General features: G+C 38.4%; 1 protein-coding gene across 1 annotated transcript in view; it reads right to left on the reverse strand.

Moving 5' to 3' along the window:
• LEKR1 (leucine, glutamate and lysine rich 1) overlaps positions 1-16339 on the reverse strand; it is a 190739-nt gene that overhangs the window by 73751 nt on the left and 100649 nt on the right. The window contains exon 6 of the mRNA XM_012556355.2: positions 9817-10002. Coding sequence (XP_012411809.2) covers positions 9817-10002 — 186 coding nt within the window. The remainder of the gene's footprint in view (positions 1-9816; positions 10003-16339) is intronic.

Here is a 16339-nt window from a genome sequence, read left to right on the forward strand (position 1 = left end):
ACAGCCAACCAAGGCTTCTTACAGCCAACCAAGGCTTCTTACAGCCAACCAAGGCTGACTGGAAGATAAATTAGTGCAGGTAAATGGGCGCTTGGGTGGACAGGTATTAAAATATGTGGCTTTCCTTGTGATTTAAGTAGTATTTAAGGAAATTCTAATGTTTTTATTATACATACAATCATTTGGTTTGATATCACACCAGGAAAACCACTTTAAAAATACAGTTTGGTATTCTGTATTTGAATGGTTCTTCAGGTATTCCTATATTTTATCTTGTTTATTCTCCCACTGCTTTTAAGGTAGATGAGGAAGGCTATTATGTCCCCGTTTTATGGATGAAGTAACTGAGAGTCAAAGAAATTATAACTTTTCTAAACGGCCTGTAAAAGGCATAAGCAGAACTAGAAAGGAGAAGTGTTTGAATCCTGGGTCAGTATTTTTGTCAACTGAACCACATCACCCATTTTGATTTTTTCACTTTAATAGAGGAGCAACTAATTAAGGAATTCAGTAATGAGACACGCTACAAGAAGGGTGAAACTCACAAACATTATGCTAAGTGAAATAAGCCAGACACAAAAGACCACATGTGGTATGATTCTATTTGTAGGAAATCCCAGGATGGGTAAATCTATAGCGACAGAAAGTAGATTAATGATTGGGGAGGGCAGGGAGAGTAAAGAGGGTGACTGCTAATGGCCATGAGGTTTATTTCTAGGGTGATGGAAATGCTCTAAAATTTGATCATGGTGATGGCTGCACAAATCTGTAAATATCCTAAAAACACTGACTTACACACTTAAAAGAGGTGAACTTTATGGCATGTAAACTATATTTCAATAAAGCTGTTTTAAAAAAATTCAATTAGAATGGTAAAATACTATATGCAAAATAATTTCTTTGAAATATTTGTGCATTATTTATTACATCAAAAAGTTGACTGAGAGAAAAAAAGTCAAAAAGTTTTTTACACTTGGATTAAATGTGGAAGTAGGTCAAATACATTTAAGGAAGGATATTAATGCTGAAGCGATGCATCTGAGCTCTGTCTTCCAAGATTTGTGACTGCTGACAAGGACGCTTTATTCTACCAGGTGGAAGGAAAATCATTTGAGTGAACTGATCTGTGGGTCACGATGACCTTTGAGAGGAGTATTATCCATTGAGATAAATTGTGCATTTGGAAGTTACATTAGTGTGACTAAACATAAAATTACAAAACTTATGTAAATAAATCTTCAAAAGGGAACCAATAATTTAAGTCTTCAGATTTTTGTTTTATATGTTTACCTTCCTACAAAAAAGGTTCACTTTTGGCATTGAGAGTTAGGCTCTATTGACATTATTTATTCTTAAATCACTATTAAACTATGTGGACCAGAACTACCATATGTATTTAAATTTTTGAGTGCCTATATTTCAAAAAATAAAGGGAAAATGTAGAAAAAACAAAGATTTAAAATGTTTACGTAGAAAAGTAATGATTATAAAAACTATGTTCTTGAATCAGAGTTGAAATTATTCAATGGTCATTTAAAAGAAAAAAGTAACAAATGTAAAAAAATGAACGCGGTGTTGCCTGGTCCTGTGCTATCTTCATGATGGCTGTTATGTTTGAGTCCATTGTTTTGGCCACTGTGTCAACCCATCTCACCAAAGTCCTCCCCAATAAATACTTGCTGAAAAACAAAGAAGTCAGTCCCAGGACATGGTCAGTCTAGGGCCAACGGGTGGGAATAGATGAGTTGTGGTAAGAGGCTAATGAACAGGTTAGTGGACAGTAGGCAGAGAGAAAATCAGATTCTAACAAGTATAAAATAGGTGGTGGAGAGGAGGGGGCAGAGGGGCAGGACTGGCCACTGGAGGTAGGAGCACCTAGTAAAGTCCCCCGTGGACCCCACAGGGGAGAAGAAAGTGTACCAAGTTTGGGAAGCAACACTGCAAGACACGAGATGGCACCTTGGCTGTCTTCCCTGCACTCGTAGGTCTATAGCTTTCTAAACCACTGTAACCCCTTCTGTAAAATGAGTTGGAAAGAAACAATATGTTGCTGCAATCAGTTCATCAGAAAGGTATTTGCGAATAAAACAAGAGGTACATTTATGAATCTTTAAAAAAAATGTTCTGACAATTTCCATACTGAAGTCCTGAGAGGGAAAGATGAGTAAGATAGTTGGGGTGGGGGTGGGGGGATACTGGTGCCCTTCATGGATGGGTACGTGGGAAGTGGTGCTTGACATCGCTAGTTGAGGCCATTAGAGTAGCTCCAATGATCCTGTCCACCCTGACCTAGCAATTTTAAATGGTTTTCAACCAAGAGAAATGCAACAGATAGCTTTTAAAAAAGGCTTCTTTCTGTGTCAACATAGTTCAGGGTCTACCTATGGAGTGAATCCATTCAACAGCAGCAGTAAAAATGAAACCCTAATTTAGTTGTGAAATTATGTGCTATTTTATTCGACAATCACCCTGCCCTTTAAAACCCAAAACCAAACCCGTTGCCGTTGAGTCGATTCTAACGCATAGCGAGCCTATAGGACAGAGTAGAACCGCTCCATAGGATTTCCAAGGAGTGGCTGGTAGATTTGAACTGCCGACCTTTTGGTTAGCAGCTGTAGCCCGCTGTAGCTCTTAACCACTGCACCACCAGGGCTCCTTGAGATGAGTCTAAGTTACGTCTGTCACTGCACAACCTCTACATAGGTACTGAGGAGATCAGTTTCCCGTTGTACTTTTGATTTGAACATAGACTGCACTTCATGAAGGTGAGGCTTACCGAGTTAAAAACTGTGGATAGTTAATACCACATCGTTTGGGGAGGTTTTTTATTGTAGGAGGTGGAATGTGAACTAAATTTTGAAAGGGTATATGATTCTGTTATTTAAAGAAAGTTTATTTGTTGTTAACATCAGAAGAAATTTTAAAAGGGGGGAAATAATCACTCACATTTCTGTCACCATAAAATTTATTTTTGTATCTCTACGTTCCGTTCTGGTTTCTATTCACAAATATACCTATTTTGACATAGTTGTAATTATATGTACATATAACTTTATGGATTTTTTACTATGTAATATTATAGTCATAATAATCATGTTGATGTCCAGGGTTCATATTGTCATTTTTAAAGTCTCTGTAATATTCCAAGTGTTAGCATGTGATAATTTATTTACCCATTTCATTAGATTGGGCATAAACTATTTCTAAATTATCCACTATTAAAAATAGGATCTTTGCATACAATTTTCTTCTTCTGAAATGGTTCCTAAGCATAAATTCTCAAGAAGTAGATCAGTTGATCACTAAGCACAAACATTTCTATGGGTGTCTTAGTTATCTAGTGCTGCTATAACAGAAATCCCACAAGTGGATGGCTTTAACAAAGAGAAGTTTATTTCCTCACTGTAAAGTAGGCTAAAAGTCCAAATTCAGGTCGTCAGCTCCAGGGGAAGGCTTTCTCTCTCTGTTGGCCTTCTCATAAATCTTCCCCCGGACTAGGAGCTTCTCTGCGCAGGGACCCCACGTTCAGAGGATGCGCTCTGCTCCTGGCACTGCTTTCTTGGTAGTATGAGGTCCCCCTTCTCTGCTCGCTTCCCCTTCCTTTTTCTCTCTGGAGAGAAAAAGATGGTGCAGGCCACACCCCAGGGAAACTCCCTTTACATTTGATCAGGCATGTGACCCAGGTAAGGGTGTAACAATCCCACCTTAGTCCTCTTTAACATAAAATTACATTCCCAAAATGGAGGACAAGCACACAATACTGGGAATCATGGCCTAACCAAGTTGACACATATTTTGGGGGGACACAACTCAATCCATGACAGTGCATTAAAAAAAAAAAAAATACAGTAACAATTTATACCACCAAATGAAGGGAAATTTTATCTTTAAAGTCTTTATACTATTTAAAAGGAGGTGTTTTCTTTCCTCGTATTTATTTGTGGGTAATTAAATGTTTTGTTCTTGTTTATTGTGTTTTTCTTGTGTTGTCTGTTTCTGTTCTCTTAATCTCCTTGGGGTCTTAGAGTTATTTTACACATGTGAATAAACCCTTTATGGGGCATGGCTATTAACCTTTTGCATACCATATATGATACAAATATTTTTTGTCAGTCTGATATTTTTAGGTTGTTTGGCAGTTTTTGAAGACAGAAATTATACATTCTTTTACAGGCAAAATCTGCCAGTCTTAACACTTTGCAATTTTAAAGTGCTGTTTTATCCCTCCATAGTTAGTATAACTTCTATATCATTTTTGTTGTAGCTTTTCCTGTTACTTGTTGTTTCTTAATTTGAGGTTTATTTTGTTATATATGGTTTCTTTTGCTTTATTTTTTCCCTATACCGTTTACTGGAGTCCCTGGTGGTGCAAACAGTTAAGCGCTTTACTATTAGCTGAAAGGTTGGCAGTTCGAACCCACCCAGAGGCACCTCAGAAGACAGGCCTGGGGATCTCCTTCCGGAAGGTCACACCCTTGAAAACCCTATGGAGCAGCTGTCCTCTGCATACATGGGGTCGCCAGGATCGTAATGACAGAAACCAACAACAACAACGAACTGCTCACTATGTAATTTTGCTTTGATCCATTTGATGATTCTCATATTAAATTCTTGTTCTACTTCTGAATTTGTTACTGTGCTCTAAAGACACATATTGCCATTCTCACAGCACCAACACACTCCTTTAATAGCATATTCTAAATATGCTAGGGCTAGGTGGCCACACATTGATACTACATTTCATCTTCGCTGAAAAGCCACATCAATGCACTTTAATATACCAACAATCATGAAGATGACAGAGGACTGAACAACGTTTTGTTCTGTTATACATAAGGTCACCTTGTGTCAGAGCTGACTTGACGACAATTGACTACAATAAAAACAACAGGTGGACCGTGATGCTTAAGTGTCAGCTTGGCCAGGCTGTGATTCTCAGTGGTTTGGCAGACATTGAACTGATTGCTCTTTCAAAATGTAATATAATGCAATGACCTTCCTGACGAGATCTGATAGAATATAACCTACTTCCATGATGAGATCTGCTATGAGCAGCCAATTAGTTGAAAAGAGATTTTCCTTGGTGGTGTAGCCCAGTATGTAAATGGATGTTCCAGCAAGGCTCACTCTCACTCTGGATCCTGCACCCAACTCATCATCATCTGACCTTCTGGGATGTGAGCCAGCAGCCTGCTACCTGACCTTTGGTTTTTGGGATTCACCAGCTCCCACAACCGTGTGAGCCAGCAGCCTGCCATCTGACCTGCCGATTTTGGGTTCGTCAGCCCCTGCAACCACGTGAGTTAAGAGAAGCCTCCAGCTTGATGCCTGACCCACGGACTTTGAGACTGGCCAGACTCCGCAACTGCATGAGCCATTTCCTTGAATTAAGTCTCTCTAAATTTTGAAAGGGTATATGATTCTGTTATTTAAAGAAAGTTTATTTGTTGTTAACTTATATATATGTTTCACTGGTTTTGCTCCTCTAGAGAACCCAGCCTAAGACACTGACCAACATGGTTCCTCTTTTACAGACTATTTTCAAGAAATATTTTTTCCGAACATCTGACCCGAGAATAATTGACACAAAGGAGCAGAAGCAGAATAGAATTTACTGTGGGGTCACCCAGTGTTCAGGACTAGAGAAGGAAGGTCAGGTAAGGTGTTCAGTGTCCTGGGGCCATAGCAGCTGCATCGTCACTACATGGTCCTTGGGTACGATTTTGACGGTGATTCTGGCAGCCTAACTCCCCTAGGTTCCCAACTACTTTCTAAGCCAGGTTCTTCTACCTTCCAAGAGATTCTGAATATCTAGATAAAACACTTTCAATAAATTTCTTTGCTGTTTCGAGTTATTTTTTGCTGCTTGCAACTAAGAAACCTCACTAATATACTTCTTTTTGGAAATGTAGGCCATTTCCAGTTTTTCTCTATGCTACCGTGTGCATCCTTTTCCCACATTCCATATTTTTTTTTTTTAAGCCGGCACCAAACTTGCTTGATCATAAGAACCACCTGGAGCATCTATTAAAAACAGAGAGTCTCAGGCCCTTAAAGAATCTAATTCCATATGTCTGGACTAATGTGCAAAATGTGCATTTTCCTACCCCTACCCACCCACACTCACACCCCAGGTGCTCTTGTGGTCAGGTACTTTGTAGAACACTGCCCTAGTCTAAATTTGTAGAAGGCTTGCTAGGTTAATGGTCTATTTCTGTAAGAAAAAAAAAAAAAAACGACAACAACTTTTTTTTAAAAAAAAAAAGAAAAGGAGTTTAGTGTTTCCATGTGTGCATTTTTGGAATTTACTGAAATGATTCCCAAGCCAACACAGTCTTTGGCATACCAAAGATCTGGGTTTGAATTCATCTGTGTGATCACGGGCTACTTCTCTGTTCCTAACAGAGATAATAAAAGCTTCCACATAAGGATACTGTGAGGACTAAATGAGAGAACACTAGTCAAGTGCTTAGCAGCACCGGCATAGAGAGGGTTCCCAGTTAGTGAAAGCACCTTCCCATTGTCCCCTTCTTGTCTTTATTCCCATCAATCCCATAGACACTATCACCTCTTTTTTCAAATATGGAAATGTTATTACTTCCTATGTTACCCTTAACTATCTGTTATATACAATACAAGATATCATGTTCTTTGACTTATTATCTGTGAGGATTCCAGTGCTACCAACTGCACTATAAAAGGGGCAAGGTGGGCAAACCCCACCTTTATCAGTAACTTCATGGCAAGGATCAGCATGAATTCAATCCCCAGCTGGAAGAGGATCCAGGCCTCACCTTCCCACTTTTCCACTCCTTGTCACCAGCCTCTTCTGTGGCAAGTCCTCTCTCTGACCCTGACCACCCAGAGTTAGATCAGACCTCACCACTGGCTATCCTGAGCAGGTCAAAACATCCCTGGCCACCCAGACCTCACCCCTGGCTATGCTGAGCCAGGCAAAACATCCCAGGCCACCTAACGCCAGGCCATTAGGGAGCAGAAGTAAGCTCAGGAGTCTGCACAACTCCCTGTGCTTCAGACCAGCTGGCCTCCCTCCCTCCCTCCCTCCCTCTCTCTTCCTCTCGTTAGTCCCCTGGGACCAGGTCACAAGCTAGAAGAATTCTATCCTTCTTCATTGACTGCCTGTGCACCTTTCTCTATCACCCAGCCACCTGGAGCTGGGTCTACACAGGTTGACTCTGTACTGCCAGTGCCCGCTGGCTCATTGCCCCTGTGGGTTCGTTAATTCTCTAAAACAGCTTACAGAATTCATGGAGACTATTACCTATACTTACAGTTACCCATTTATTATAACCGGAATGGACACATGTTCTCCTACTTACAACATGCTAGTGCAAATGCTTTTAATATGTTATTTTGATAAAAATGTTTGAAATATATTAAAAGTGTATCTAATAATAACAATAGGTATGTATATATTAGATAAATGTCTTCTAGCATTACTTGCATTCGCATCCATCAACTTTCTAGATAAATATCAACATTGTACTTTGAATTGACTCATTGCTTTAAAGTTATAATTTACCAAAAAAATATAGAATTTGAAACAAACAAAAGCCCCATAGAAAATATATCTTATCTGCTATTAGAACATATAAGCAGAAATAATCTTCTTGCTAAGTCGTGATTGCATCAACAAGCTTTTCACTGATAATGGGTAGAACACCTTATAAGAGATGGTGATTATGATTTATGATGTTTATAAGGAAAAAGAATTGAAAATGAAATTTGGGTCATTCTAATAAATATTTATGTGCCTGGCCAAAACAAAGAAATATATTCCTAAAAAACGCTTGGATCAAAGGAAAAAAATGAGAATTTACATAGTATTTAGAGAGCACTGAAAAGGAGAAGAGATCATATTAATAGCTATGAGACATAGAGAAAGTTTTACTCATCAGAAAATTTATTCCCTTGAATGCCTATATTACTAACAAAAACAGATGAAAAATAAAAGAACTAATATTCAGACATCTAAAAAATAAAAACAAAATACCAAAAAGAAATTAATAAATATACAAAAATTAATGTGCTAGAATAAAAGCAGTACAAAGCATAAAAAACCAACAAAATAAAGACACTGCAAGCCTAATTAATAATAAAAGATGAAACAAAAATAGACAAAATTAAAAATCAGAAATAAAGTATAACCACAGATAGAGAAGAGTTTTTTTTTTTTTTTTAAATAAGAGAATATTAAATGCCACTTTGTGGCTATAAATTTGAAATCTTAGAGAAACTGGATGATTTCCTGTCAAAATCTAAATAATCAAACCTAATCTAAGAAGTGAAAATTTAAGTAGTCAAGTTACCGCAGAAAACTTTTGAAAGATCAAATATCTACCACAGTTTGCTTTCCCTCCCTGCCATGTATCGGCTATGCGGCACCATGCGTGGCATGTTACTTTTCTGGGGCTTGGTTCTCTCCTCTGTAACATGGGATACTTGTACACCCACTTCTCATTTATCAACATGGTTAGGTGACAAAGGCCAGGCCATTATGCGAAAATTGGTGTTGTGTGAAAATGGAGTATGATCATATTAGATCACAGAACAGAGAGTGACTCCATCACTACACAACTGCCAAATCTCATCATCACATAACTGCCAAATTACATCCTTATGTAACTGCCAAATTGAGAATCGTGGTCCAGCCAAGTTGACACATAACCTTGACCATCACAGCCAGCATTACTCTCTCCTCACACCTCAGCATTCATTGCTGCCAGAGGTACATCGTTAATGCTCAAAATAGTCCAAGAGTCGCTTCTCACTATTGTCGTAAATACGAAATGTCAGATTAACGAGACAGTTGACAAGTGAGGAGTAGGTTTACCTGCTTTTCATCGTCACTCTGACAATTGACAGAAGTAATTTATGTACAGTGCTAGCATGATGTCTAACACGAATTAGGACCTAGGAAATGTTAGTTCCCTTCCCTACTTCATCCTCTTATGGTTAGCCTTGGGACTAGGTTACCAGCAAAGGTATTTTCTAACTGGCCACCTGGCCCCAATCTCTTGATGTTTGGAACATCTCCATTCATTTGCTAACAGATTAATTTTTGCTAAAACACTGCTTTTACTATATCATTCTCCTGATTAACAATTCTCAGTGATTCCTCACTGCCTTCAGGAAAAAGTGCAAACTCCTTAGCCTTACTGCCGAGACACTCTTTCCGCTAAGGCACAGAGAAATTAAAAACATCGCCCGAGTTACCCAGAACACAATTTTTAATTTTTTGGGAAAATGGAGCATTGCCTAAAAATCTTGATTTACCTTATATAACATCATATGCTGTATTTTTCTTCAGTACCTTAAACCACCAATCTACTGGGGATAACATATGCAAAGTAAATTCCATTTTGTTCTCCCGAAATCTTACTTTAACCTTGAGATGTCTTTAACATACTTACTTAAATCTTAACACTCTAAATGGTAGAATATAAACTGATGATAGCAAACACTGATCAGACACTGTTACTGCCAGAAATCCCACTACTATTGAGTCAATTCTGACTCACAGCAACCGTACTGGACAGAGTAAAACTGTCCCAGAGGGTTTCCAAGGAGCGGCTGGTGGATTCGAACTGCTGACCTTTTGGTTAGCAGCCGAGCTCTTAACCACTGTGCCACCAGGGCTCCAGTTACTGCCATAGTCACTAATAATTAGGCATAGTTGCAACACAAAGTAATTAAAACAAGATTTTGTTGGGATTGTAAGAGAAATTAAATTTTTTTAGACATTTCCTTATAATAGCTAGTTGCTACCAATCGCAAACAATAATTTTCTTTTACCTAGGACTTCTTTTTGCAAATCATAGCATCTGGTATGCAGGTTTACTTCCTGTTGATCTGACGTGTGAATCTGCTGAGATCTCAGTATGGCTGCATCTGACAGCAATTTCAGATTTTTCATTTCCTCTTCAAGGCACACCTTATTTCTCTGGGACACTGTCAAACTGTTGTTCAGTGTGGCTATTTCTGTAAAGAAAAATTCAAGTTTGTAAATAGGCATCACTAAATCATAAAATATTTCTCCAAAAGCTCGGTTTCTTTTGTAAAATTAATAGGTGAAAGACAACATAACTTCTCTGAGAGAATAATGACACCTAACCAAAAGGTTAAAGTCAGTAGAGAGTCCGAAAAAGAAAGGAGAAAACGGGTTGTATTCGCGAAATGATGCATGAAACCTTTCAGTAGCTATTTTTAGCCTTGAAATTGTATTAAATGCCAATTCCACCTGCTTTTAAAATACCTACCTGAATGATATCTGTGTAATGTTCTGGATGTTGTTTCAATTGTTTTTTTGGCAACATGGTTCAGAAAAGTAAATTTAAACGTGCTAACATGAACTGGTTGGTGGCCTTTCTAGCAGATTAACTAGGATCTAAGGAATAGAAGTGTGCAGTGTCTAAAACTAAGAAATTTATGGGAAGAAAGTATTAATAAATTGTAATGATTCTAATAGTACTCTATCCCCGAAAATGAGACCAGGACTCTTCACAGCAATTATCTGTCAGTATTCCATCTACTTAGATTAAGTTTAATAAAAATATGCCTTCACAGATCTACTTAGATTTTTTATTTGACATAATTTTGTGAGAAATCCATGGAGCATATTATCCTTCCGAATGATAATTATCAAGCTCTTCCTTTACCAGTCTTGGCATTGCTGCTTTAAACCAGCATTGAAATATATAAACATACATAGAAAATAATGATAAAATGCTATAAAACTTGCACAACCAGAATTAACTGAATTGATGAGGCTGTGATCTGCACGAGAATCTGGACAGTCTCCCTGGCTCTTCCTTCCTTGGTGCTCTCATCCCTGGGCTGTGCGCTGACTCCAGCGTGTGACTGGGTACCAGAAGAGGTTGGCTTGGTTCATTGCCCTTGTGGCCACCACGTTAGAAATAGCAGCCACGTGGGCCAATGAAGACCAGAAGTGAAGAAATACAGACAGAAGCAGAAGCAGCCTGCCCAGCGGAGGTTGTGGAAGAAGTAAAGCAGTGAGCTGGAACATAGCGCAGAGAAGAGAGCTGTATCTTACAAGAAGGTGAGGAGCAGGACCAGGAGTGTGGTCCGGAGAGAGAAAGGCAAACAGCCTCGCCTTGAGTGGAAAGCAGGCCTGGGAGCACAAACAGCATTAAGCTAAGCCTGGGGCACAAGGGGTCTGGCACTGTCTTCACTTTGTGTTCCTGCTCAAAACAGAAAACCTGGAGAAATGAATGGTCTGGGACCAAAGAAATGGGGTTCTACTACCCTCCAAGGGTGACCTTACATGGGAACTTCCCCCCTAAGGATAGCTACATGCTTTTAAAAACTTATGAATAAACACACATCTGAGTGACAAAAACCACTCTCACGCTAGTACATAGTTTTAAACAGAATGCAGTTAAAAGAAAAGAGAAGAAGGTTGGAGTTTTTCCTGGCACCTATGAAATCTTACCGGATATTCATAGAGCCATAAAAGTGGCTCTTGTGGCTGAGTACACTGCAACGTACCCTAACCATGTCCGTCCGTGGTTAAGTCGGAGTGACACGGTAGAGGAGCACGCACGCTGTCACCCAGTTCCCATCTGCCAAAATGACTAGCAGGTTAGGCTAGCAGGTGGACTCTGTTAGTGAGCACTACCGTCTCTAAAATAACTATTATGTCAACATGATTTTCCTTCTGACGTCAAAAGAATAAGAATTTGCAATACAAACTTATTTGTGAAATATATTCTAACACATGGAAAAAGTACAGCAAGATTTCAAAACTAACAGGAGCTATAATGCTTCTCACATGGATTAGGAAAGTCAAGTCAGTGGAGGTGAACTAACTCACCCTTGGCCTATCATGGAGCCCTGGTGGTGCAGTGGTTAAGAGCTTGGCTGCTAACCAAAAGGTCGGTAGTTCAAATCCACCAGCTGCTCCTTGGAAACCCTATGGGGCCGTTCTACTCTGTCCTCTAGGGTCTCTATGAGTCAGAATTGACTCAACAGCAACGGGTTTAGGGTTTTTGTTTTTTTTTTTAAACCACATCCCCTCTACCTGCACCTATAGGAATCAGGTGTTAGACCTTCTAGGGCAACCTTGGTGTCAAATATTCAATCCTACCTTTGCCATTAATACAATTGCATACTTGTCAGTCAGGTGTCCCAATTTAGGGTTTCAGAAATTATATGAACCCCGCCAGGTCAACCTTTACTGCTCTCACGCCTACCCTGTGCTTTGCCGGTCTCAGCACCAGCCCGTGGAGGTCCCGCATCCTCATCCACTCTGCCTGACACAGCGCAAACGCTACCTCCGCCTGCAACTCTTCTCTGACCTGAGGGAAGTGACCTTCATCTTCCTGGAACGCACACCAATTTGCACCGTTGACATCGTCCTGATCATATGCATACATGTAACCTACTATTAGACTATAAGTGATGGTAGGCCAGAGATAGTACCTCACTTATTCATTTTTACTCCTTGCTCCCATAATGTCTAACACGACACCCTAGAATTAAAAGGTGCTCAATAAAATAATACCTACTAAAGGAAGAAAGGCATTGTGTTGAGCAAAGCTTCCAAATAGTTTCTAATACACCACTAAGAAGACCCCATTATGTGTTCGTTCTCCTCAGGCTTCTCTTTAGAGACCTGCCTTCTGCACATATTTTTAATGTCAGGCTAGGTAAGGCAGATAAACATATATCCAAAAAGAAGGAAACGTTTTTAATAGAATATGTGTGATGGTTAATTTTATGTGTCAACTTGTCTAGCTTATGGTGCTCAATTGTTTGGTCGAATATTAGTCCGGATATCGCTATGAAGATAACGAGATGTGGTGAACATAGACAGTCTGGAGACTTTAAGCAGAGCAGATAACCCTCCATAATGTGGATGGGCCTTATCTAATCAGTTGAAGGACTTAAGAGCAAAAACTGAGGTTTCTTGAGGAAGAAAATATTTTGTAAAATTCCTTTTACAAGACCGTAAAATAGAAATCTTGCCACGTTTCCAGCCTACCGCCTGACCTACAGATTCTAGGCTTGTCAGCCCCCCCAGTTTTGTGAGCCAGTTCCTTAAAATCAATCAATACCTATCTATCTAGCTAGCTAAGTTATTGGTTCTTTTTCGCTGGACAACGCTGACTAATATAATGAGCAAGTAAATGTATTCTATCTCTAATTTCATCAATTTAATAAAAAATGTGAACTGCATTTCTAAACCTAATTCTGGACTTGAATTTTAAAGGTTCAAGACCTATTCAGTAAAGAATTGTTTTGGAAGTGGAAGTTAATTTGATTCCACTCCTGTTAAAAATATTTTGTCTTGGTAAAAACATTAATTTTTTCTAAAATATCTTTTATTTTTTATTTTGATAAAAAAATTTATTGTAACAGATATGTTTAAGAAATCCTAATTTATGAACATTTAAACTTGAAAATATTGATTACTTAAAGTGATATTCATTCACTTTAAGAGAAGGAAATATTTCACTCATATCTGCCATTCAATATTCAGCAGACTTTGCCAGCAAGAAAATACTAAGCAATGCCTTTCACTAGGAAAGCTGTCTCTGCGCTTTGATCGTGAAATCTAACAATTTTAATGTGCAAATCTTTTTAAAGAATCTGAATAATACTGTGCATTGTGTATTGGATGTAATATATTTTAGAATATTTATTATTTAAAATGTTTACGGTGTTGTTAAAATTCATAGCCAATACATGTTTTTAGCTTTTAAAATAAGTTACTATATAATTCACTTGGTAATGAAAGCACAATTATTAGCATTAATCCCACACAATCAATATCCTTGCCTCGATAAGAGTTTTCTTGGTTCATAGTCCTGTTCAAATAAGCTTAATATTATTTTACGGCATTATGATATTAGGCTACTTCTATCACCTTTTTGTCATGGCATGCTGACACGAACACTGTGTGACCAGGAATTCATAATGACTTGACAGTGATAGGAAAAAAAAAAAACCTCAAGAGACTAGATTTATTATTTAATGTAGGGACATAAAAGTTTTTTAAAAAACTTTTTATTTTGAAATAACTATAGTTTTACAGGAAGTTGCAAAGAAATGTATGAGGAGGTCCTGTCCCCTCCTTGATCCTGCCTCTCACTATGTTGACATTTTGCCTAACTATAATATGCCATCAAACCCAGGAAACTGACGTTGTTACAATACACAGAGTTCATTCATACTTCACCAGTTATACGTGCACTCATTTGTGTACGTGTGTGTGTAGTTCTGTGCGATTTTATCACACATGTAGCTTCATATAAATACCACCACAGTATCAAGATACAGAACGGCCCCATCACCCCTAACGCTCCAGCATCCTTAGTCCCTGGCAATTACTAATCTGTTCTCCATCTCTATAACTTTGTTACTTCAAGAATACAATATTGCAAGTTATAGAAATGAAACCATAGATTACATAACCTTTTGAGATTGTCTTTTTCACTCAGCGTAACCCCCTTGAGGCTCATCCAAGCTGTTGCATGGATCAGTAATTTACTCCTGTTTATAGCTGAGTAGTATTCCATGGTATAGACATACTACAGTTTGTTTAACCATTTATCCACTTAAGGACATCTAGGTTGCTTTCCTGTTTTTGACTATTCCAAATAAAGCTACTATGAGCATTCACGTACAGGTTTTTGCACAAATATAGGTTTTCATTTCTCTGGAATAAATGCCCAGAGCACGACAGCTGTGTCATGTGGTCAGTGCATTTTAACATTAGAAGAAACTGCAACTCTTTTCTAGAGGGGCTAATATATCCCATTTTCTGTTACCACCAGCAACGTACGAGGGATCCAGTTTCCTGGATCCTGCTGACACTTGGTATGGTCAGCCTTTTTAATTTCAGACTTTCTAATAGATGTCTAGTAGCAGCCCATTGTTGTTTTAATTTGCATTTCCCTGAAGACGAACGATGTTGAACATTTTTTCATGGGCTCACTTGCCATCTCTATATCCTTTCTGGGGAAATGCTCGCTCATGTCTTTTGCCTATTTTCTAATCAGATTGTCTGGTTTTTTTAATGTTGAGTTTCGATAGTTCTTTATTTATTCTGTGTTGGATATATGGTTTGCAAATGTTTTCACCCATTTGTCTTTTCATCCTCTTAACATGGTCTTTCACAGAACAAAAAGTATTTAATTTTGCTGTGGTCGAATTTATATATTTTTCCTTTCATGTATCACATTTTTAGTTCGAGTCTAAGAACTCTTTGACTAATCCTAATTCCCAAAGAGTTTTATGGTTTTTTTTCCTAGAATTTATATAGTTTTACATTTAAGTCCATGGTTAATTTTGAGTTGATTTTTGTATAAGATGTGAGGTTTAGGTCAAGGTTTTTTATTTTTTGTTTTGCCTATGGATGTCCAATTGCTCCAGCACTATTTGTTGAAAAGGCCACCCAAGCTCCACTGAATTGTTTCTGCATTCTTGTCAAAAACAAGAAGGGAAGGGCCTATTTCTGTGTGTGTCTAACTAGATAGATTTGTTATAAACTATAGATGAAAAGCAGTAATTTTGTTCCCTTATCTAAGAGGAAAGCTACAAGCCCGCTACAATAAACACTTCTGCAACATAAATAAAAACTTAATACAATGGAAGAAATATGGACTTTAAAATAAAAAAGATGCTGTGAGAATATAAAATAACAACAGCTAACATGTCTTGATTCCTTACTGTGCTAGACATAGCGTGTGCATGTTCCATCGTTTTGTAGATGAGGATATGATGGGACAGAGTGTCTTAGATACCTAGTGCTGCTATAACAAAAGTACCACAAGTGGATGGCTTTAACAAACAGAAATTTATTCTCCCACAGTCTAGGAGGCTGTTGTTGTTAGGTGCCGTTGAGTTGGTTCCAACTCATAGCAACCCTTTGTACAACAGAATGAAATATTACCCAGTCCTTTGCCATCCTCATAATCATTGTTATGCTTGAGCCCACTGTTGCGGCCACTGTGTCAATCCATCTCATTAAGGGTCCTCCTCTTTTTTGCTGACCCTATACTTTACCAAGCATGATGTCCTTCTCCAGGGACTGATCCTTCCTGCTAACATATCCAAAGTATGTGAGACGTAATCTCGCCATCCTTGCTTCTAAGAGCGTTCTGGTTGTACTTCTTCCAAGGCAGATTTGTTCATTCGTTTGGTAGTCCATGGTATATTCAATAGTCTTTGCCAACACCACAATTCAAAGGCATCAATTCTTCTTCGGTCTTCCTTATTCATTGTCCAGCTTTCGCATGCATATGAGGCAACTGAAAACACCATGGCTTGGGTCAGGCGCACCTTAGTCTTCAAG

This window comes from Trichechus manatus, unplaced genomic scaffold (genome assembly GCF_000243295.1).
Source record: "Trichechus manatus latirostris isolate Lorelei unplaced genomic scaffold, TriManLat1.0 scaffold00062, whole genome shotgun sequence".
NCBI lineage: Eukaryota > Metazoa > Chordata > Mammalia > Sirenia > Trichechidae > Trichechus > Trichechus manatus.